Here is a 23,456-nt window from a genome sequence, read left to right on the forward strand (position 1 = left end):
ATACTTACCTGGCGTAGAGGTTAACCGTGATCACGAAGGCGGTTCCTCCGGAGTGAGGCTTGGCCATTGCACTTCGGCTGAGTTGACCTCTGCGATTATTCCTAATGTGAATAACTCGTGCGTGTAATTTTTGGTAGCCGGGAATGGCGTTCGCGCCGTCCCGACATTATTAATGCATTTTCAATATTCAATTCAAACCTGCTCAATGGGGGGCGTTGGGTAGGTTATCAAAGCAGTTCAATGGGTCAAAGCAAACCATGTTTTGGTTTTAGTTTCTGTTTCCGTTCAATGCTTCTAGTCTAGTTCTCTGTGGCAGCATCGCATCTCTCTTCTATGCTTGAAACTTGAACTTGATCTGGAAATCTCCGACTGACTCTGACTACGTGCGGAAGAAGCAGTCGTCGCCTTCGACAAAAGGCTGCAATAAAATGTCTAGATTTTGTTCCTTGGCTTTTGTTACTGTTGCGGTGCGGTGAGGTGCGGTGGTGTTCCGTTCGTTTATTATCATTAGCCAGCGACTATTTGACTCACAAATTATGGCCAGCAACACAGAGCAGCAACTTGTATTTTCCGCTGCTTAGGCGCTTAGCCGCTTAGCCGCTTGTGGTTGTTGCTGAATTGATTAACTAGCATTTGGCCTAACGCCATTCGTCTTTGAGCAGTTGGCTAGCGGTCTGCTCTGCTCTGCTCTGGGCTCGTCGATAAGGTCAAGTTCATTTCCGCATAGAGTGTCTAGAGTGGAGAGTGCAAACTACTGTAGATACTTCAGTGGTAATCCATTTGTGTTGCAGCAGCGGCTCATGGGAAAGGAAGTTGCACAAGAGGTCAGACATGAAGCAGTAAAACAATTAGCCGTTAGATGGGGGTTGGGGTTTATGTTTATGTGACGCACTTTCGGCGTGTCTTGTCTTGTAATCACAGTGTCGGCAATTACAGTAGCTAACTACGTACAATCTCTCTCACGCAACACATAACCCACTGCCATAACTACCTTCCTCCAACTCCCCCAAATGGTGGGCCGGAGAGACTTTCGCAATGGCATTGGCCATGATTGCGTGCGTCTTGGCCGCTTGTTCTGGCCAAATGAACGCTCGTGTCCAGACCTGGGTCAGACAAAAACTTCACTGCCAATGGTCAAGTGCAGCCTCAATTTGGTGGCGTTAAAATTTTGTTAAAGAACCAAATGGCGATGCAGGCATCTGGCTTCAGGGTCAACGCGACCAGTTTCAAGTTTCCTTCTAAGCCCCTGGCCAGCCGAATCGTTGGTTTTGGTTTTGGTTTTGACACAGATATAGCCATATTGGATAGATCGCGGATTGGCCTGGCGGCTTGCATTTGGCATTTCGCTTGCCAAGACAACCACCGTCAAGCGGCGACGCCACCACCACCGGATGGCCTCGACTTTCAATCGGTGGCAACTTCGCGCTGCTCAGTGTCAGCAGCCGAGAATGTATCTATGCGAGACACATTCAAGATGTTTCTCATAAACAATTTGATACGCAAACAAATTGGAGAGTTACATTCTGATAGGCATCGCCAGTCGCAGCCAAAATCTGTTTTGTTTTACCAGGCATTTTCCCAGGCAAACAGACACTCCGAGTATACCATCATAGATCGAGTGAGACCGAGACCCTGCCTTTGGTAATATAATCGTGTGCGTTCCCATTCGCGTTTACATCAATCAATTTACCTCAGCTGTGGGGCATAATTACAATGGAATTGTTCTCTCTGCTTCTCTATATTTTAATGTGCGCTTGCCGAGTCGTCGTCACTATCGAACGGCTGGCCAAAGGGGGTTAAGCGCTTAGGCTGTGCCGCTCATTTATGGGCGTATTGATATCCGAGAAAGAGTTCAAGACCATCGCTGATGGTTATTGTCATAGTTTTCACGCGGCAATATGTTATTAAATCTGTGATTCAAAATCCATTAAAATACCATTTTGAGTTATTTTGAGAATTTATCTAGAATATGTAGTATGCTGGTTGGGGTCAATATTCTCTTTATTTCATTTTTGCCCTCGTCACACACAAACAACAACAGTACTTCGTGTAACTTTACAAATTTTTGTGATAATAATAAACAAGAAATTGGCCCTTGGCTAAATATCAAATTCGCCGCCTAGAGTCAAACATTTTCCATCAGTGTGGCAGCTCGTATTTTATTTTAACGCTCTGGCAGCTTTCATTTCTCAAATCGTGGTGAGTTCGAGCAGTATTATTTGTAGTTACCGTGTGAGCGCATTATGTACATATTTATCAATAGGATAAACTCTTTATATGCGTGTAAAATCTGGGCTATCCTCGATTTTTGGATATATCCATTTGGAAATATTAATACTGGAATATAAAGAATATATATAGAAATAAAAGAATATAAATAATATCAAAGAAAACACCTTCCATCGGTGATTAGTTAGACGCTCCACGCTATGTGCAACTTTCAGGAAAAGAATAGAATTTATTTTCTTCTTTTGATGCGCGCTTTCACTAATTGTCAATATCTGTTTACATACATGTGTCCCTGTTGATAGTTTACACACATTTACATACTGAAGTCAAAGCTCTCTTGCTTCCAGAAGGGGTGATTTGAATGAAAAATGCAAATGCAAATTTTTAAAATATAAGGTCATCAGGTGTGCAATCCAATAAAAAGGAGTAATTATAGCACGCCAAATTGCTTCTTTAATCGGATTAAATTATTGTTTGAGTGTTGAAAGTCTTTTGAGGCCAGTAATAGTAAATAGAACATCAATTCGCGGATTATGATCTAAGACTACGGTATATTACGGAATATTTTTAAAAGGAGATGGTATATTTCGGTATATTTCTGAGGGTCTTTCCACGGTCACACTGTTTCAACAAAAACAAAGCAAAAACAAAATTTTATAAAATTGCAGTTTGCAGTCGCGTTTCCATTTTTTACAGATAACAATAACTCGAGTCTAGTCCCGCAAACACACACAAAAAGAAGCAAACTTCCCTGGACCACTTGAAATAGTAAAAAAAAAGAACAACCAACAAAATGCGCAGAGCTGGCCTTTTGGCCATTTTGGCTGTTTGTGCCTGCGGTAAGTGTGTGTCATAGTGGAAATTGCGTTTTTTCTAGAAGCGATTCGTGACTTGATTGTGTGACCCTACATGTATGACTTTTGTGGTGCAATATTTCAGGCATCGCCTCATCGTCGCCTGTCAGCAGCGGCGGCCAGCAACTGGTCGGCGCCAGCAAATGCACCTGGGGACCCACCTACTGGTGTGACAATTTCAGGTGAGCGTGCAGGGGGGTCGGGAGAAAAGTGACAAGTCATCGAAATTATCTAGGCGAAAACGCAGTTCTTACGCGAGAGAGAGAGAGGCCTCTCCCCGGTTTGTTCATTGTTTGCAAGCCATAAGGCATAAGTGTTCGTTGCCAACGATAAGACAATCAACAATCAATCTCCCTGGAGTCCGCAATAGTCGCCATTCCCGATAACCTTTGTGGCGACTGTTCTAGTTCCTCGGTCCTATTCTTGTTCTCCCTCTAGCTCTCCCTTCTCTCTGTATTGTTCAGCGCGCTTTGTTTTCGCGCTTGCTGCCGTTAATCAAATTAACAATCCGCAGCTGCAGCTGAACAAAGTTAATCGCTGGCCTGGCGGCTGCTTTATCAACTGAACCGGCCGCCCGCCCCACTATTTGCATGACTAACTTTGCAGAGTTCATGCGATCCGGGGATCAACTTACAGCCGATCTGCTCCGCTCTGCTCGTTATCGTTGAATTACAGCAGAAACCATACGTTGAGCCCCCTGACTAATCCCCGATTGCATGTGTCACATATGTATGAGAGTAGTTCTTGGGAATTGGGAGGGTTCCGTTACTTTTCGTTGGACTTATCGCTGGATGTGCCGTATAACCCATTCCTTTGTTCATTGATTGATTTATTTTTAAACACTCAAGGAAAATCCAGCATTTCTCAACGCGTTCTTTGTGTGAAAACATTTTGCAGACGCCGAAATAAAAACGTCGCCATTGCAAAAATATTAAAAACAATATCACATACACCATATAATATTTGTGTAGATGTACGTAGATATACGACCCATACTCGTACACACACATAAAGACATTTCCGTGCTTATCTTTTGTTGTTTTTTCCCCACACCACTCTCTAGACATATTTAGCTGTTGTGTTTTTGTGCCGAAGGCAACACACATATTTGTGTTGTTAATAAGCATTAGAGCCATTAGCACATCCAAATCCATTCCAAAGATGAAATACATGCAATATAATGTCCAAATATCCCAAATAAATGGATCAGATCCACGCAAAATATTATCCACTGTCGATAATCAGTCAGTAATCACATGCTCTGCGGGTGCATTCAACTGAAAGGGACGCGCACCATTCGCTGTTCGCTCTTCGCATTTCACTTTGGTTTCGGTAACTTCTCCCTTTTCAGCAGTGGACTCTGCTCTCTCTGCTGACTTGGCGTTGCCTTGGTCACTCGATTACGAATGCGGGTCATTTGCTCTGTTGAGGTCTTACTGCTGCATCAGCCTAATCATAATTGCTTATCGTTTCGGAGAAATTCAAGCTGACTGTCCCTTTGTTGTTCTTTGTTCTTTATCCGCTGCAGCAACTCCAAGGAATGCAAGGCTACCAGACACTGCATCCAGACCGTGTGGGAGAAGAAGGTGGTGCCCGTGGACACGGATTCCATCTGCCAGATATGCAAGGACATGGTGACGCAGGCCCGCGACCAGCTGAAGAGCAACGAAACCGAGGAGGAGCTGAAGGAGGTCTTTGAGGGTTCCTGCAAGCTGCTACCCATTAAGACCATCCAGAAGGAGTGCATCAAGATGGCTGACGACTTCCTGCCCGAGCTGGTTGAGGCCCTGGCCTCCCAAATGAACCCCGACGTGAGTCTGCTCTCCCGTAATCCATTGAATCCCTTGCTTATTATACTTTGTTGGCTCTGCCTCCACAGCAAGTTTGCTCTGTGGCCGGTCTCTGCAACAGCGCCCGCATCGACGAACAGCTGAAGCAAGCCTACCAGGCGGCACTCGAAGGTAAGGTGCCCCTGGACGAGGAAGATGACTCAACAGAAGAGACCAGTGTGGCCCTGAAGCCCAATCAGCTGTCCTGCGGCAACTGCAACCTGCTGTCGAACATGATTCACCGAAAGTTCGAGGCCGCCAACCGCGACGAAATGGTGGAGCAGTTCCTGCATGTGTGCGGCTCGCTGTCCAGCTTCTCGGACGCCTGCGCCAACATTGTGCTTACCTACTTCAACGACATCTACGAGCATGTGCGCCAGCATCTGCACACGGACGGACTCTGCCACCTGTCGGGAGTGTGTGTCTCGCGGTACCACCAGCATGAGGAGGACAAGCAGGAACCCGAGGCTCTGGTCGCTTTGGATGCCGGTGATGACATTCCCTGCGAACTGTGCGAGCAGCTGGTAAAGCATCTGCGCGATGTTCTGGTGGCCAACACCACGGAGACGGAGTTCAAGCAGGTGTTGGAGGGCTTCTGCAAGCAGTCGCGCGGCTTCAAGGATGAGTGCATCAGCATTGTGGACCAGTACTACGATGTGATTTACAACACACTGGTGAACAAGCTGGATGCCAACGGCGCCTGCTTCCTCATTGGCGTTTGCCCCAAGAACGCTGCCCCCGCTTCAGCCGTTGCCCCGATCATGCCTCTCCTGCCCGTCATTGAGCCCGCCCAAGTCCAGGTGACCATCAAGAAGCTGCACAAGCTGGGTGCCAACGAGCCCAAGTTCACCCAGGACGAGCTCATTGGCATGCAGCTGCCCATCGACCATCTGATGGGTGCTGCCAACCCCAGCACACTGGTAGAGGGCGGCGAGCTGTGCACCATCTGTGAGTACCTGCTGCACTTCATCCAGGAGACACTAGCCACACCCGCCACCGATGACGAGATCAAGCACTCCGTCGAGAATATGTGCACCAAGTTCCCCAGGGGCGTTGCCGGCCAGTGCCGCAACTTTGTGGAGATGTACGGAGATGCCGTGATCGCCCTTCTTATCCAGGGACTTAATCCCCGCGAAGTGTGCCCTAAGCTGCAAATGTGCCCCCACAATCTGGACAACAAGGAGGACATTGAGGTGTTCCACCCGGTTCCCGTGACCACCGGCGATCAGCAGGATCAGCCCACATGCCCGCTGTGCCTCTTTGCCGTTGAGGCTGCCCAGAGCAAGATTCGTGACAACAAGTCCAAGGTGAGCATCCCACAACAGCCACACAGATCTCTCGCTAACTTCCGTCCATGTTTGTTGTTTTTTTTTCAGGATAACATCAAGAAGGTTCTGGCCGGTCTCTGCGCTCATTTGCCCAACAAGTTGAGGGCCGAATGCGTTGACTTTGTGAACACTTACTCCAACGAACTGATCGACTTGCTGATCACCGACTTCAAGCCACAGGAGATTTGCGTGCAGCTCAAACTCTGCCCCAAGACCAAGAACTATCTGGATGACATGGGAATCAGCATGGAGGATGACGAGTCGAGCAGCAGCGAGGAGATGATCTTCAACGAGGTGGGATCCTTCGAGAATTTGCCCATTGAAGTCGTCTTTGAGAAGGACTACAATGGTGCCCCCAACTGCCTGGTCTGCGAGGAACTGGTGAAGACTGTAGAGAAGAAGATGGGCATGCACCCCACCAAGGAAAGCATCAAGCAGGCGCTCGAGCAGTCATGTGACAAGTTTAAGAAGCCAGTGGCCAGCAAGTGCCACAAGCTGATCACCAAATTTGGTGACCAAATTGCCGACCTCCTGCTGAAGGAGATGGATTCCAAACTAATTTGCACCGAGCTGGGAATGTGCCTGTTCTCCGAACAAGATGATCGTGAGTATAATCACAATCAAAGCAGTGGAACCAATTAACTATACTGTGTGTGTCCCTCCCTGTAGTTGTTATTGACGAGGCCCTCAAGTACGATGTCATTGCTCTGCCCCATCCGTCTCATCAGTTGGCCCGTCTCGAAGAGTCGCCTAAGCCCAAGGAGCCGCCCACCTGCGTGCTCTGCGAGTTCATCATGACAAAGCTGGAGGCTGATTTGAAGAACAAAACTGAACAGGATGATATCAAGCGTGCCATTTTGGCAGTGTGCGACCACTTGCCAGCCACCGTGCGCAAGCCGTGCGACACCTTTGTCGAAGGCTATGCCGCGGCCGTCATCGATCTGATGAGCAAGGTGCCGCCCAAGGAGGTGTGCCAGAAGCTTCAGCTCTGCCTAAGCCAGGTGGTAACCGATGCAGTGATCGAGTGCGGTGTCTGCCACGGCGCTACCCAAGTCCTCCTGCCCTTCCTCAGCGCCCACTCAAAGGAGACCGATGTGACCACAGTGGAAATGACCTCGGTGGCTTGCGAGAACTTGCCAGCCAAATACTACAGCATTGTAAGCTTTCTTTCTATTTACCCCCTCACCAAACCTGGCTAATTCTTTTATTTTCCTAACCGCCCAGTGCTCCAAAATGATCTCCATCTATGGCAACAGCTTTAAGCATCTGTCCGAGCGACCTTATGTGGATCAGTCGCACGTGTGTGCTGAGATTGGCAAGTGCTTTGACAGCGAGAAGTCATCGCTGGCCTTTGCCAGAATTTCAGGTAAATTATTCATTTATAAAATGCATAACCCCCACTGACAAATTTCCACTTTCCATTTCTAATTGAAGCCTAAGATCCGATCGCGTGATACGCGACAACCGCATTGTGATGTGTGGTGGATTGGGTTGGAGTCGAGTGAAGGAGGAGGAGGAAGAGGGTGACACAGTCCCACGCTTTATACATACATATATCTTTACATAATCCGTTTACATTCTATAATGATTTACTGTACATGAGAACGACCCTTACTTACTTTATTTCCGCACTCTATTTTGGATTGATTTTCGGTTCCAAATTCGGCTCCAAATTGGTTAAGAGATGAAGAGATTTGTGATGAATATATGAAGATACTAAATGATTTTAAAGTGCACGCGAACACCGGGCTGAACAAGTTGAACTGTAACAGAAACTAAAATTAACACTAAGCTGTAACTTAATCATACATTCAATATAAATATTAGCGAATCAACAAAAAAAAACTCCTCCAACTGCGTATCTGTCGATTTCTTCGATCAGTGTGCCTAGTTTAAGCAGTCGAAATGTGTTAAATAATATTTCATAAACGAAACGGAGAGACCATAGCAAGCAGCACGCTTATTGTAAAATTCCCATTCCAATTTCTGGATCCCTTATATATTTAGTATCACATCATGTTTGAGAACTCGCTGCTGATCATTAAGCCAGACTATATACACAAGCGTCGTCCGGTGCTACTAAAGCTGCTGGCCGAAGGATTCCTGCTTAAGGGTAGCCGCAAGCTTGCCTTCTCCCCGGAATTGGCAGCCGAGTTTTATGCGGACTATGCCGACGAGAAGGGCTTCATGCTGGAGGTTATACTGCTCTCCAAGGGCGTCTCTGAGGCTTTCATTGCGACCAAAGAGAATGCCGTGCAGTCGTTGCTCAACACCATGATTTGCTACTTGTAAGTGTGGCCCTACCTTTCGCGGCAGATCATTCCATTCCATATGTTCTCATTGCACCTGCAGCGGAACATCCGCAGACCTAGAGCGCAACATTCACGTGACCAAAAACGCACAGAGCGTGGCTCGCGAGATCAACTTTATATTTCCCAACTGTGAGTAGCATTGGACTGGCATTCATTCCCTTCATCCTTTATCCTCTCTGCATGTCATCAGACATCCACGAGCCCACAGCTTTGTTCGAGCGAAATAGATTCTGCAACCGACCTATGCTGAAACAGCTGATCGAAGAGGTGTACGACATCCTGCAGAATCCGGACTGCAGCCAGGACAACTGGAAGGTGCGGGTGTCCGACTACTTGGTGCGCAGCAATCCCAAGGTGCCGCGAGTCAGCAACCAATGCCAGGTGCGTCCCAAAGTGGGCATCCAGAACAAGGCGCAGCAGACCGTGACGACATATCCAACGGCCGCTCGGGACGCCCAGCTGAATTCCAAGAGTATCAGTTCCGTGCTGTCCAGCACCTCACCGCACTCCTCCATGCTGCTAACATCCTCCTCGTGTGTGACTTGCGGTGGCTTCGATCGCTCCGAGCCGTGCATCTGTGAACTGGACCTGAACAAGCGCGTGGAGCCCCAGAGCGATGAGCCTGCCTGCGTGGAAGAGGAGATATTGTGGAAGGAGGTTATCGTCTATGAGGAAATCGTTCCCGAGGAAGAGGAGTCCAAGGACGAACGCTTTGAGATCGAGGAGGAGGCCGCAGGCGAGGAGGCTGCCAGTTCGGATGTTGAATCGGATCACAGTGCGGTTGCACCGCCTCCGCCCCCAAAGCCTGAAAGCGAGTCTGAGTCTGAGGCAGAAGCTCCTCCAGTTGATGCCGAAGAGGCGCCCGCTCCAGCTGCGGCTGATTAGGTCTCCCCCACACCTGTTGCCCCATCATTTAAGCTTTTCCAAATGTTTTTTTCTGTTGCGTTCTGCCTCTATCCCTGTCCCTGGCCCAGCATAGGAAAAAATGTGAAAACTGCAAACAAAAAAATGCGCGCAATTTATTTGCCTCCCTCCCTCCCGCTGGTAATCCCGTCCTCCTGCAGCTGTGGCAATGCGCACTCGCAGAAGTGGGAAGGGAAGAGTACTGGGCCTGCAGTTTTTCAGTCGGCTTCAGGCCCGTCCATCCACACACACACACACACACACCGTCACTGGGGACGTGGCAAGTACAGCAACAGAGGCCCAACAGCGTCGTCAGAGCGCTTTCGACTTTCCCGCCAGAGTGAGCAGAGTTTTCCTTTTCATTTTTCCTGCAAGTGTCCAATAAAAAACGGAGCAAAAGAGAACAAAACTGTGGCAACAAATATAATTTATGGGCCACGCGAGTGTGCCTGTGTGGCATACATACATAGTTCTTGTACAGCAACCAACGACGAACAGCAACCTGCAACCTGCGAAGGCAATTAACCCAATTATAGGGCGGACAATGGACTAATTGCAGCCAATTGAAATTGCATCGATTTTTCCGATTTACCTGTGGGGGAACGGGAAGATATTTGCATTTGATTTGTGTCCATAAAAGTGTCTCTAATGCAATTTGACCCAAATTGAAGCCGATATGTTGCACACATACGCGCCTCCGCCACAATCCGCAGCAACAGTTGCCGCTGTCGAGGTGGGCCAGCAACTGTTGCCGCTGCAGGGACTACGAGTACATGCAACAAATGGCAGCCACGACGATCTTAACTTCACCTCCTTCGGCGAGCTGTGTCGCCTGTGCGTCATCCACCAGGGACCGGCCAAGATCAACCTCTTCGAAGGGGAGGCCGTGCAGCGGCAGCTGCTTCAGAAATTACGCAGCCTGCTGCAGGCGCACGTAAGTAGTAAGCGGATGACCAAAATGTGCCTCTCCTGTATGTCCGACTGCTTCGCAGGTCGCCGAGGAGGACCTCATGCCACAGTACATCTGCGAGCGGTGTCTGGCCCGGCTGGAGCACCTGCACGAGTGGCGCGAGATCTGCCGCAGCAACGAGCAGACGCTGCGGAAGTATGCCCACGCCATGCGTACAGCAAGAAGCACGCTACACTTTCAGGTAAGCTCCGCACAGTGGACGCGCAAAGCTGAAAATCCCTCACATATATTTTGAAGACTGTTTAGGCGACCCACGAACCACTGTGCTGTGATAAGCAGCCCCAACAATGCCATTGTGAGAGCTGCTGCAGTTCCTCTGGCTGGTGTCGTGTTTCAATGCCAGACCGTTCCTCCAGCAACCACCACCGTGCCGCCACAATGGCGAGAGGTGAGAGTGGGAGCGCAAGACTGAAATGGGAAAGAGAGCAGAAAAAGCTCTCGTGCGAATCTCAGCTCCGACGCCGTTCGCTATGCAATGCTTTCTGCTCTGCTCTGCTCCGTGGCGTGCCGTTGTGCCGCTTCCGCCTTGCTTTGGCTTTCAGTATCTGTCTGCCGCTGCCTCTGCTAGCGTCGTCGTCGTCGCCGCAACCTTCCCATTCGTCCTGTCCGGCACTCGCTCCGTCTTTTCGAGCATAACAAATAATTACTCAAACACTCTGCTCCGCTGCTCCACGACTCCGGCAAAGTCAGGAGCAAAAGCAAAGCTTTCCCAGCGACGCGGACAGAGACAGCGACTGGACTGCGCTTCGACTGCGACTGCGACTGCGACAGCGGCAGTGACTGTGGCCGAGGTGGCAGTTTCGCAATATACATACACAACAATAGGCGCTGGGCTCTGGCTCGAGGAAGTAGACGGCATCCAACTCCATTTGGCTTAACGATCTCCCCCGATTTCCGTTTTCCGATTCCCGTGTTCGCGTTTGTGAAAATATTAAAAAACAGAATCTGACCGTAACTACCAGCGCTTTTTCGTGTGCCGTGTGTGACTACATTTGTGCGCCAAACGGCCGAAACGCTGCCCCGGGAACAACCGAGCGGCCATTTCGTATTGATTTTCGACTGTGGTAAGAAGGAAAACGCCAACTGGCAGTGAAAACGTCAATAGCCCCTGCGTGGCGGGGTACGGCATCAGGAAGTGAACTGTGAGACTGGCCAAGTGCGCGAGTGGTGGCGGGTGCCAGGGTGAGGAAGGTGCAAGGGTGGACAAAGGTGCACAATTGCCGCGTTAACGGTGGAAAGGCAATGCTAGAAAAAGATCTGCACTATGGCGGGTAGCGCGCTTAAAATAAATCCGTGCAGACATGGAAAAGCCCCACACCGCCGGACAAGGAGACGAAGCCCGGGCCAGGCCGGAGCAACCGGCATACACACACAACCACAAAGATGTTAGGGAGGGGGTCGCTCTGGCCAAAGGGTGGAGGATGGATGGTATGGCGAGAAAAAGCTCAAGTCACAAATTTTTGCGCAAGGGCAGGCCGAGTGCTTAAGTGCTTTTGCTCCGGGGGGGGTGGCGTGTGTTGCGTATCCAACAGCCGCGCGCCGCTGACGTTGACGAAATTTCGCAACACCCCCCCACAGCTCTCCCGTTAGTTTGTTAGGGGTGGCAGTGGCAGCAGGAATGGAACGAAACCCAAACGAAACGAGACGGAAACGAAACAAGCGCGAAACCAAGAAAGAAAGACGGCAGAACGACTGGGGTCAGATACCCTGGAGATATTGTTGTTGATCTATTTATCAGTTTGAAGCAACCATCATACAGTGGCTATTTTTTATATCTCTGGATTCCTGGTCATGACTGGAATGTTTCCATTAATTTCTCCTCAAAAATTCCCGAGTCCAAACTCAGAGACATACGGATACGCGCTCACAGGCATTGGGTTTTCAGAGATATTTCGACTATATATTTATCATATATAATTTTCCTCCCGCAGGACGGCGCCGTTAACATGGACAAGATGACGGTGGCCCAGAAGAACGCATATCTAGAGGCCCATATGGCCGTACAGCAGCAGATGGCCCAGGCGGCCATTCAGTTCAAGCAACAGCAATCCTCCCAGCAGCAGAACTCCCCCTCGGCCAACAACAATAATCAGAATAACGGCATGCAACAGCAGCAGCAGCAGCAACAGCATTACGCGGCCACCATCAAGGTGCCACAGATCAGTTCCTCGAGTGCGGCCGCCGCCGCGGCAGGCGGGGAGAGCACCTTCACGGTGCCGGATGACGGGATGGGCTTCGAGGGGGGCGTCCGTGTGCTGCAGAGCCTGGGCACCTGGTCGGCGGCGGAGCAGCTCACCTACAACATACCCAAGCCGAACCTCATACCATTCACCGAGCCGTATGTCGAAGGCGGTTCCATGCATCCGGCCAGCCGGCTCAAGGCGCTGCAGCAGGTGCAGCAGGCCTCCTCCGGCGTTCGCAAGACAAATCCCTCGAAGTGTGAGTATACCAGAGGATTCTCTCGTCCTGGCCTTGATTAATAACCTTCTCTTGCAGCCACCAATAAGGCGTTCGAGTGCACGGTCTGCGGCAAGGGCCTGGCCCGCAAGGACAAACTCACCATCCACATGCGCATCCACACCGGCGAGAAGCCCTATATTTGTGAAGTATAAACTGCCCTAGATCCCCCTGGCCCCGGCCTCTGTCTGGGGGAGTAGCCTCTAACCTTCTTTTTCCCTTCCTTCCTCAGGTGTGCAACAAGGCATTCGCGCGGCGGGACAAGCTGGTTATCCACATGAATAAGTTCAAGCACGTGACCCCCACAAACATTGCGCCGCTGGGCAAGCGGCTGAACAACATGGTGAAGAAGAAGGAGCAGCCCGACCCGCCGCCGGAGGACAACAAGCAGAGCTTGGAGCTGCAGCTGCAGCAGCAGGCTGTGCAGGTGGCCGCCCAGAATATAATTGTGCAGTCGGCTCAGGGTGCGCCGACGGCCATTCCCGGCATCATCATACCGCACCACGGCCAGCAGCAGCTCTCGTGGACCTGCGAGCTCTGCGGGCGGATGTTCTCGAGCCGGGACGAGTGGTCCATCCATGCCAAGAGTCATCTGGAGGTGAGAAAATGTCGGTAGAGCCTCCAGGCCAGCGTAGCCCCGAGGAGATATTACAAGACCAGAAAGAACCGGATATAACCCGAGTCTATGTTTTGTGTTCCATTTTGCAGTATTGACAACCGGAACGGGTAGTCGTAGAGTCAACAAAACCAGCGGCAGCGGCGGCGTCGGCCGGAGTAATTGCTAAGGGAAATCGTGGCTACCAGATGGACGCCAACCAAAACCAAGTCCAGATGGAGGCCCATGCACACGCACGCAAGCAGAAGATAATCATACAAAATCAAATGATCCTCAATGCCAGCCATCAGCAGAATCAGCAGCAACAACAGCAGCAGCAGCAGCAACACCAGCAGCAGCAGCAACAGCAGCAGCAACACCAACAGCAACAGCAACATCAACAACAGCAGCAACAGCAGCAGCAGCATCAGCAGATTCACCATCATGTTGCACATGGGAAGAAAGCGGCCAGAAAGCATCAGCAACAGCAGCAGCAGCAGCAGCAGCAACAGCAACAACAGCACTTGCAGCAGGCCCCAACCAGTGCGCCTATGTACAATACCAGTAGTAGTAGCAATCAGAACCACAACCAGAACCACAGCCACAGTCACAGTCACAACCAGAACGGAGGAGGCGGCGGCAGCAACGGCACACAGCAGGGCCAAGAAGTAACTAACTATTAACAATCCACAAGTACACCAATCACCAATCAACAACCAACCAACTAACAACAACAACAACAACAACAGCTACAAACGGCACACATTGAACAACAACAACACCCAAAGAAAGACATTTGACAATCATCTTGTATACGTATCCCCAAAAATTGCCAATCCATTCTGTATCTCTACTTGTTCAGGTGTCGGTGCCGGTATCGCACATCATTGCCAATTCTCCGACAGCGGCCACCTACATGCAGGCCCAGCTTAGCGGACTGCATGCCACGAGCAGCATCGAGACCGGCAATATGAGCGGCATGCCCATCGTCACCTACAACGGCAATCAGTACTGCGTCATCACCAGGGCACCCGAGGAGCAAAAGTCCCTCGAATATGGACAGGGCGGGGATCCGGCCGCCGCTGGAGGCACCACCAACATAATTGTAATGTCGCCAATGCAACTGCTGCCCCAGCAGCAACAGCAACAGCAGCAACAACAACCACAGCAGCAGCAACCACAGCAGCAATAAACGGAATGAGGCAGGGCTGGACACGGATTCGATAGAGTTAATGGCAACTCGTAACTGGAGAAAGGCTCATTGGACGCCCATGGGGAAAGTGTCGAATCCATGGCCAGCTCGCAGCCCCATTTGCGTTTCCTGCAACCCATTTAGCCATTTCCTTCACAAATACCAATTGTAAATAGAGTCGAACCTAAGTATATGTTTAACAATAACAATACAAGAAGAAGGAAAGCAACCGCAGGAGAGAAGTTTTGTAAATGTCAGAGTTAGACCCCACACCTCTCCACGACGCCACTACCCAGCAGAGTCACACACACACACTCCAAGTCAGATCAAATCAAATCAAAAATGTATACAGCCTCACTTGAGTGTAGTCTAAGTAACCTTACATATCCCCCACCACCCACATACCGTACCCATAAGGCAGCCACCACACTGAGATAAATATCATTTAGATCCACAAGCAGCTCCTCCTCAAGAATAACCCAATCGAGATAAAACTATCCGCATGTAATCCGCCTGTGTATGATATTGTATGTGTTTCTATGGCATTGTTTGTACATTAAGCTAATTACGATACTACATTTACGTCTTCTAAAAAAACCAAAAAACCAGATAAAGATAGAAAGGGAGAGAGAGAGAGAACATGGAGCAAAGGAGGGGAATTATTACAAAGTAGTCTAGTAGTGTCCCACACAAAAACACACAAACAAAACACATCTCCTCCTCCCTCGGCATTCAATGGCAACCATGTGAGAAAGATCAAGCGAAAATAAATTTAATTAAATTAAATAAAAATGTACCAAGTGATTTTACTCAATTGATTGAGCTTTATAGGGCTTAGTTTTAGTTACTTATTTCCATTTAAAACTAGTTTCGAATGTGCAGAATGTTGCTGTAATTTTCGGACTTGATTTCCATTTCTTGGATTTCTTAATTAGATTCGATGCATTGAGTGACTTTGGTTTGTTCTAGCCATATTAAATCGCTAAAATCTTGTATTATTATGTATATACACAGCATCAGTTGAGTGGGTTACTTGTGACCAACTTCTAGAGTTGATCTATGGTAAGGCAACCCAATAATTGGCAGCTGTTGGCGCTGATTATTCTCGTTTTGGCAGAGTTTCGAGCCCCCAAAGTGGCCACAAAGTTCGTATACAAACCAAATCATTTGGTCAGCTCTGTGCTCTGAGCTCACGAAAAACGACTTTAAGATTGCTTGCAAAGTGGGAAAAAATGCCGCCATGTGACCTTAGATGGAAACTCGTCGCAGTCGCAGTGGCAGTGCCAGCAAATGCTCATAAATTCTGCTGCCTCGAATGCTGTTTGTGTTTGCGTTGTTACGAGTGTTTCTTAGGTCGTTTTTCGCAAGAATCGCAAATTAGTTGGAGAGCCGCAGCAGCATTCAGCACTGATCACCGATCAACGATCACCTGAACAAACTCGAAACCGAAACCGAAACTGAAAACGAACTCGAACGCCTACGACAGATGCTGCGAATGGCGTCAACGTCAACGTCTCGGCCAGCAAGTGGAGTGGCTGGAGGCCTACAGTCGTATTCTTTGTGTCAGTCGGTCTCCGGATCGGTTGCCAATCAGTTGACGTGTGTGACCCCGCGAACGCACCATGCTCAACGGAAAGTTCTACACGGGTCTGCCCCCCAAGATGGTGGAACGGCAGGGGGCCAAGGTGTACGATCGCCAGGAGTCGCACTTCTTCTGGCCGGACGACTCCCAGCTCGACTCGGCGGTCGAGACGCGGGTGAAGCGTCGCAACAGCCTACAGCTGGAGCAGCGACCGAGTTATGGCTCCGCCATTCAGCGACAGTCTTCCACACAGGATGCGGCACCCGAGGTGGACACACGTCGCATGTTTCACAAGGAATTTGCCAGCTCCTCCATCGAGTTCTACGACAACCTGCAGCCCAGCAAGGATAATCGTCCCTCTCTGAGGCGGAACATGCGCCGAGAGGTGACACCAAAGCTGACAGAAGTTTCGCCCTACAGGGGCAACCTTCCATTGCTCAGCTCCCACCCGGAGGAGGACCCCACCAGTGAGCGACGCAAGCAGGCGTACAGCTCCACGATACAGTTTTACGATTACGTCAACCAAGACGACTGCCACACGCCCACCCAGAACAACGCCAGGCGGCCCAAAATGGACATGAACGACAAGCGTGAGGTGGAGCTCAACTCCAAGAACAGTCCCAAGCTTCAGGTGAAGCGGAATGTGCGCAGCCTCAGCGTGGAGGTGGAGCCGAAGGTCACAAAGAAGCCGCTGAACGACAGTCGCCCCGAGTGGCAGTCCGAAAGCCGACGTCGTCCCGTTCTGCCACTGCAAGGGTCAGTGCCCAAGCGAATACTTAAGCAGGCACCGGCCGAGGATCTGGACTGGATGGACAGCGGACTCCGCAGGCTGCAGCTGCGAAGTCCTGGGCTGCGAAAGAAACATGTCACCTACAATGAGGAGGCCGACGAGTATGCCTACTACGATGACAGAGGCAGAGACAGAGACAGAGACGAGGCACCACAGCAGCCAAATATGCCGACCGGAAGTCGGGAACAGTCAGAGCAGCGATCGTATATGGAAACTAGTCGCACGAAGCCATTAAATAATTATAATAAGAGTATACACAATAATAACCACTCTGCCAGCAGCACCAGCACACGGAAAATCTTGCCGAAATCATCGTTGCCAGAGGCAGCGGCCACGGGGGATGAGGCGGGGTCCCCCGACCCACGCAAACACCTGCGGAGCAGCCTCTGCTTCAACGGCGACGCTCTCATTGTGGGCACCCAGACGTCATCCGGCGATTCGCAGGCGCGCCGCAGCTCGGCTCGGCAGCGAATCAGCGTGGGACTGCCAGACTGACAAAGAGAGAGAGAGAGAGCGCGAGAGTGGGAGTGGGGAGCAAGAGAGAGAACTTCGAATGCATATGGCAGATGGCAGATGGCAGGGTATTTACATCAACGATCATCTGCTAAACTTTGACTTCACCCACAGGCGGCATCAGTGATTTTGATTTATGCACGAACCAACCTTGATCTTGACTAATCCATGAGCAGAGGCAGCAGCAGCCGCAGTGCCCAGATGTATTAATTTAGTTAGTAATGAATGGAAATATGCTAATAAACTGATGTATAACCCAATGCACATCGAATCGCCAATTGGGCAACGCTCAAGCAGCTCCAATTTCGTGGATAATTGAGCGCCTTTAGCGATCATTCAGATCTCGGTTTCAATTTCAGGCAAGTCATTGCTCGGGGCTGCCCACCTGCTTATGAACATTTGCCAAAGCACCAACCCCAGACTCCAGACGACTCCTTTCACAAAATTTTCACAAGACATTTCACCGAAAAGCAAAAAGCGTTTTGTGGTCTGGCATTGTTAAGAAACGAGCGGAAACCAGCCGCAGCCCCAGCCACAGCCCCCACGTTCAAGTCCACTTTTTGATTTGTTCACAAGGAAAACGGAAATTATGCGGTGCGGTTTCAGTGGCTGCCACAGCAATTGTCACGCGTTTTGAACTTGAGCTTGACCTTGGCAACAGAGAGCCACAGAGTGGGTTCGGGTGGGCTGTGGCTGCTGCTGTGCCACCCAGCTGCCTGATGTCCAACCCGCAAACGAGCTGCAATTGCCGCTAGTTGCATAATTATGTACCATGTACCAAGGCCACCCCAATCAAGGCGGCATTAGACTCGTATTTAATTAGAGGCATCACTTTAATTGTTTTAATTTAATGGCAATCTGAATCTCTTCCCTGGGAATGTCTGCAGCTGAGTTATCTGTACAGACAGGCTGGACACATACACAGGATAAGCGTTTAAGTAATTGTGCAAATGAAGCGGGGATAAAATGTTATGCAATACACAAAACTGAAGTCCCAGTCCGCGGACATGTCCATATCCACATCCATTTCCACTTCCACCTACCGCCAGATAACCAGAAAAAGCTACAAGAAAAAAAGAGTCTCTGCATCTTCCGCATTTCGTGCGCGCATCCTGCCATAGAAAGTAGTCCAAGCGTGCCAACAAAAAAGGCCATATCCACATCCAGCTCCGGCTCGAGCTACAGCAGCTGCCTAACATTTCCTGGCTCGTTCGTTTTGGCCCCGACTGAACCTGAACTTGTGGCCAACTCAGAGGGGGGAGCAGCATCTATTGGATAAGAGATGCTAGAGTCAGAGCTTCTCCAACTACCAACTACTTGCAGAAACCCGTTTGCCAGACACACAATGCTGATGAAGAAGCGCCGATAGGGCGGGTGTTTTGACTGCCAGTTAATTTGTCTACTTTCTTATTGAGTCACAAAAAAAGAGCAAAAATCATTTAACCCAAGCAAACCCACTTCAACGTGGCAAATCGCCATCGTTATTCGTAATTACAGCCATAAAGAAACATTTTATTTATGCCCCTCTGCGCATGCGCTCTATTTCCTACTGGAAATGCAAATGATGCCTCAGTTTCAGCCACAGCCTCAGGCCTGACTCTAACGCTGACTGGCTCTGGCTCTGGCTTGGACTCTACAGTGGAGTTGCAACAAGTCCATGCGTGAAGCACAGACAGACAATGATTTCAATCTGTTGTACGGCGGCGGCCTGCCCCGGCAGGTTTCAATTGCAAAACATGTTGCCGTTGCGGCAGGTTCGAGTCGCAGTCGTCGTTGCAGATTCGATGAGGAGGAAGCTTCCAATAAAACTGTTGCGTTCATTGGCCAAACTTTCAGTTTCGTTGGGGCCACGCTGGTGGTTGATTCAATAATAAGTTACAGAGACCCAGGTCCCTGAGTGAAGCCAAAGACGGAACAAACCCACTTTAAGCCCTCCCGCCACACTCGCAATGCGTCTGTACTGGAATGTAAGCGGAAAGTCGAATCTAAAAGAGCATCGGGATTAAGTCTAATCATTACAGTTCTTGGTTATGGCAATGCTGCTGGTCGTGACCGTCTCTAGCCTGAGACCGGCAAGGTCCTACTATCGCAGAAGCTACTACAGTGCGCTGGCCCCGGGATCCGGACAGGGCTCGGGTTCAGTGCCAGGACCCGTACGATTGGCACCCTCTGGCTATTTGCGCTCCGATCTGCAGACAAACGAGAGCAAGCGCCGAGATGTTACCAAGAAGTATCCCAAGAAGTCCCACTACAGACCTTATGGATCGGTGAGTTGTGTCTGTCTGTAACTAAAACTCCCAACTTAACCGATCGACCTTCTGGTAGGAGGAAGATGACTATTCCGGAGAGCGTTACAACTCCGCCGAATACTCGGGCGAGTCGTCCGTGCAAGACAGTCGCGAGTACACCATCGGCACCCAGATACGAGTCCAACATCCCATCACAGTACCCAAAAAGGCCGGACCCAGCTCCAGCTATGCCAAGCAGCCCAAGTACGTGACCGCCATTCCATACAAGAGCAGCGGAGGCTTCCAATCCGATGTGCACGTGGGATCTGGTGAGGATTTGTCGCCACACAAGCGCCCCAAGTGGACTCAGGTGCAGTATGAGCCAGAGCCAGATCCATTCCATCTGGTGCCGCCGCCCAAGGCCACGGGGTCCTCCAGCAGCAACTCCTACAGCGTCTTCGAACCGGATCATGATGACTACGACGTGGTGCCCCTGTCGCGTCCCAAGCCTCACGACCGCTACAAGAACGTGGCTTCCAAGAAACAGATCGACGCGTACCTAGAGGACCAGCAGAAGCTGCTCGACGATGCCATCAAGCTGCAGCTGCTAAACAACCCCAAACTACAGAAATTCCTCAAGGCTCAGGCTCACGAGCATGAGCAGGAGTCCAGGCCGGATCTCGACATCGAAGACTTTGAGTCCTACCCGCCACCCAACTTCTCCGGCCCCGGCCCCCTGCGCAACAAATACATCGAACATCCGCCACCACCGCCGCCCAAGGGCCCGCGCTCCCGGCGACGTCCACCAAGCGGAGATCTGAAACGGCAGCCCAAGTCGAAGCCGATCATCAAGCCCAAGCGGAAGTACAGATCAACGGCACTGGTCATCAACGTGTAGAAAGCTGAGGTAGCCCTTAGTCCTTTAAAAACGTCGATTAGTTCTAGTATAGTGCTGTATATAATAAAAGACCATTTATTTTATTGAATCTCTTGGCCAGTGTACAATCTACATGCATATACAGTTGACGGCTGTACCTACATACATACATTCATATAACTTACAATGCGCTCGCGGTACATTTTTACTAAATTTTACTGAGTGGCAACAATCTGCTTTTATAGCTACATGCTATAAATACGCTATAATTGTCGTTGTGAAGCGTGATCACCGGTACAATAAGTTGTTCGCCTTCAAGTGTACGATATTAAGGCTGTACGGATTGAAGAAAACGTATATACTGGAAGCAAAGCAAAGCTAAGACAGGCACCCAGACCAGGCCTCAGACCATAAAAGAAAATCAATAGTTTTAGTCCAAAAACATACTTTATTCGTATACCTAAAATCGGAGTACACTTTGAGAGTTTTCGTTATAGTTTCCCACTGACTTGTCAACAGTATTCAAGCAGTTCACAAACAAATTTTAGTCAATTATTTTGTTTATATTTTAGTGATTTATTCCGTTATTCAGTGATCTTGTGTAGTAAAATTAGACGTTGTACATACAGTCTGGCAGCGCTGCCATCAGCTGTTCTGCATTCAAAGATAAGAAAAGGTCAAGAGTCGCTATTGTCGGTACCTTACAAAAAGCGTGGACGTTTCGCTATATGATCACATCCCAAAACGCAGCAACATGGACGTTAAAGAGTTTGAAGTAAACAAAACCCTTCCGTATGGTGAGTAGGTGCCAATGTTTGGAAACCGAATCTGCGATTAACTTGTGTCACATTTATGCAGACCCCTCCCTGCTCGCGGTCAACATTTCGCTGCGACAGATTGAGGAGATTGCCATGACGGTGTCTCAACGCAGCCATGTGAGTGGCGTAAATGAAATTGCCTGGGCCTTGAGGGCCCTGATGCTGACGGATCTGACGACTCTGGCTGGAGATGATACGGCTGCCAACGTTCGTAGGCTGTGCCTGCGTGCCTGCTACCCCTTCGAGCCACAATTCTTTGATAAATTCTTCGAGCGAGCTCTGCACTCCGAGATTCACACTGCCGCCGTCTGTGTGTACCCTGCCAGGGTGAAGGATGCCTACCAAGCACTACAGCAGTTCGACAAACTGGACAAGGTGGCCATTGCAGCCGTAGCCACTGGCTTTCCCACTGGCCAGTACGGATTGCAGACGCGTCTGCAAGAGATTAGCCATGCCATTCTGGCTGGTGCAACCGAAATTGATATCGTGATCAACCGTCAGCTCGCTTTGGTCGGCGACTGGGAGGCCCTCTACAATGAGGTGGTGCTGATGCGCAGTGCCTGTGGCCAGCGCGCACACTTGAAGACCATTCTGGCCATTGGAGAACTCGGCACAATGGAGAATGTAAGCTGATGAAACGAAATTCGTGATTACTAGCTGATTGGCATCCTCATTGCAGGTTTACAAAGCGGCCATGGTGTGTATGCTGGCTGGAGCGGACTTTATCAAAACCTCCACAGGAAAGGAGGCAGTGAATGCCACGCTTCCTGTTGGGTTGGTTATGATTTTCGCCATACAGGAGTTCAAGCGTCGCACCTGCCAGATTGTCGGTCTGAAGCCCGCTGGCGGGGTCCGCACTGTACGTGATGCCATCGCCTGGATGACACTGGTGAACGAGACCCTCGGGATGCGCTGGCTGCGTCCTGAACGTTTCCGTTTCGGTGCATCTGGTCTGCTGGATGACATTGAGCGGGTAGTGCGCGAAGGCGTGGCAAAGCTAGAGGCTGAAGAGGCCGACAAATCCAAACAAGCCGGACCGGGAGTGGAGCAAAATGCCGTGGAAAACCTGTGCAAAGATCTGCGCAAGATAAAGGAGGAGAAGTAGACACACTCTGCTCTAGCCATTCACACTTCTTGCATGGAGTTGTTACTGCATTTATAACTGCATTTTTATACCGTGACTAAAATTACAAAAATTAACAATATTTGTATGAGTTCTGCTGATCCTGTCCAGTCGAATTGTCGCGTCTTCAGCAGAGTTACTTTGTATTATTTTTGGAAATATTCAGAAAATTACAGGGTGTACACGGTTCTACGTTCGATCTACATGTATAATATACACAGAGATGGCGATAGATTCCTGCTAATTTTAACACTCTGGCAGCACTCAGTTTTTATAGCGACACACTATAAATACTAATTTTCGATGGAACCATAAAGGAAATTTTATGAACTTTTATGAATGTTTATGAAATTGTATGGGCGCCTTTGAACGCACATCCGATTTATCCGAAATCGCGGCATGCTCCAATGTCTGATAACTTGAATCGTTAAAATAATTTTAATATTTGGATGGGAAGAGTCCTTTGGCGGTCCTTGAGTTATATTAAGGGCAACGTTGTTTTGCCATCACTCTGGTCGGAGTAATCTCTACGGTATATAAAATTCAAATTAAGCGACATCAGATTTTAAATGAGATTACTTCGTCAGTTAGCTGCTTAAATTATATTGAGCTCTCACACCCACAGCCATAATCAGTGCAGTCACCTCCAGCATTTTCAACGTTTGCCATTTTCAGAGTAAATCAATTCATTGAATTTACGAGTGCATAAAGAAGTAGCCACATCAAAGCACGGGGCTTTCAATAGCACACCTTGCAAACACCTGTTCCGATGCGATGCCCGCACATTCTTGACTTTTACCTCTTTCGCAAAAGCCGAACGAAAATCCGCAATTGAGCAAGCGAATCCGAGTCTGAG

At 49.6% G+C, this 23,456-nt stretch overlaps 6 protein-coding genes and 1 non-coding gene across 7 annotated transcripts; all 7 read left to right on the forward strand.

Moving 5' to 3' along the window:
* Positions 1 to 165, forward strand: LOC117583847. Its single transcript, XR_004573814.1, has one exon. It is a non-coding gene; the product is annotated as a U1 spliceosomal RNA (small nuclear RNA).
* A 2,742-nt stretch (positions 166 to 2,907) lies between these two features.
* LOC117583804 lies at positions 2,908 to 8,073 on the forward strand. Its single transcript, XM_034272385.1, has 8 exons — positions 2,908 to 3,068; positions 3,169 to 3,265; positions 4,612 to 4,894; positions 4,963 to 6,219; positions 6,289 to 6,844; positions 6,910 to 7,397; positions 7,465 to 7,606; positions 7,675 to 8,073. The coding sequence occupies exons 1-8, from the start codon at positions 3,023 to 3,025 to the stop codon at positions 7,677 to 7,679; spliced, it is 2,874 nt and encodes a 957-aa protein (XP_034128276.1). The 5' UTR covers positions 2,908 to 3,022; the 3' UTR covers positions 7,680 to 8,073.
* A 131-nt stretch (positions 8,074 to 8,204) lies between these two features.
* Positions 8,205 to 9,515, forward strand: LOC117583807. The gene is made up of 3 exons (XM_034272387.1): positions 8,205 to 8,528; positions 8,593 to 8,681; positions 8,743 to 9,515. The coding sequence occupies exons 1-3, from the start codon at positions 8,257 to 8,259 to the stop codon at positions 9,435 to 9,437; spliced, it is 1,056 nt and encodes a 351-aa protein (XP_034128278.1). The 5' UTR covers positions 8,205 to 8,256; the 3' UTR covers positions 9,438 to 9,515.
* Positions 9,516 to 9,521: 6 nt separating this feature from the next.
* Positions 9,522 to 15,455, forward strand: LOC117583805 (putative uncharacterized protein DDB_G0271606). The gene is given in 7 exon segments (XM_034272386.1): positions 9,522 to 10,389; positions 10,448 to 10,606; positions 12,357 to 12,864; positions 12,922 to 13,031; positions 13,115 to 13,480; positions 13,591 to 14,145; positions 14,340 to 15,455. Coding segments are annotated over 7 exon segments (2,286 nt in total). The 5' UTR covers positions 9,522 to 10,131; the 3' UTR covers positions 14,670 to 15,455.
* Positions 15,456 to 16,208: 753 nt separating this feature from the next.
* LOC117583348 lies at positions 16,209 to 17,814 on the forward strand. The gene has a single exon (XM_034271617.1). The coding sequence runs from the start codon at positions 16,292 to 16,294 to the stop codon at positions 17,534 to 17,536; it is 1,245 nt and encodes a 414-aa protein (XP_034127508.1). The 5' UTR covers positions 16,209 to 16,291; the 3' UTR covers positions 17,537 to 17,814.
* Positions 17,815 to 19,256: 1,442 nt separating this feature from the next.
* LOC117583349 lies at positions 19,257 to 20,698 on the forward strand. The gene is made up of 3 exons (XM_034271618.1): positions 19,257 to 19,521; positions 19,576 to 19,821; positions 19,880 to 20,698. Exons 1-3 carry the CDS (start codon positions 19,504 to 19,506, stop codon positions 20,678 to 20,680), a joined length of 1,065 nt encoding a protein of 354 aa, XP_034127509.1. The 5' UTR covers positions 19,257 to 19,503; the 3' UTR covers positions 20,681 to 20,698.
* Positions 20,699 to 21,291: 593 nt separating this feature from the next.
* LOC117583406 (deoxyribose-phosphate aldolase) lies at positions 21,292 to 22,682 on the forward strand. Its single transcript, XM_034271692.1, has 3 exons — positions 21,292 to 21,456; positions 21,518 to 22,101; positions 22,157 to 22,682. Exons 1-3 carry the CDS (start codon positions 21,414 to 21,416, stop codon positions 22,580 to 22,582), a joined length of 1,053 nt encoding a protein of 350 aa, XP_034127583.1. The 5' UTR covers positions 21,292 to 21,413; the 3' UTR covers positions 22,583 to 22,682.
* Positions 22,683 to 23,456: the final 774 nt, after the last annotated feature.

This window comes from Drosophila guanche, unplaced genomic scaffold, assembly GCF_900245975.1.
Source record: "Drosophila guanche unplaced genomic scaffold, DGUA_6, whole genome shotgun sequence".
Taxonomy (NCBI): domain Eukaryota; kingdom Metazoa; phylum Arthropoda; class Insecta; order Diptera; family Drosophilidae; genus Drosophila; species Drosophila guanche.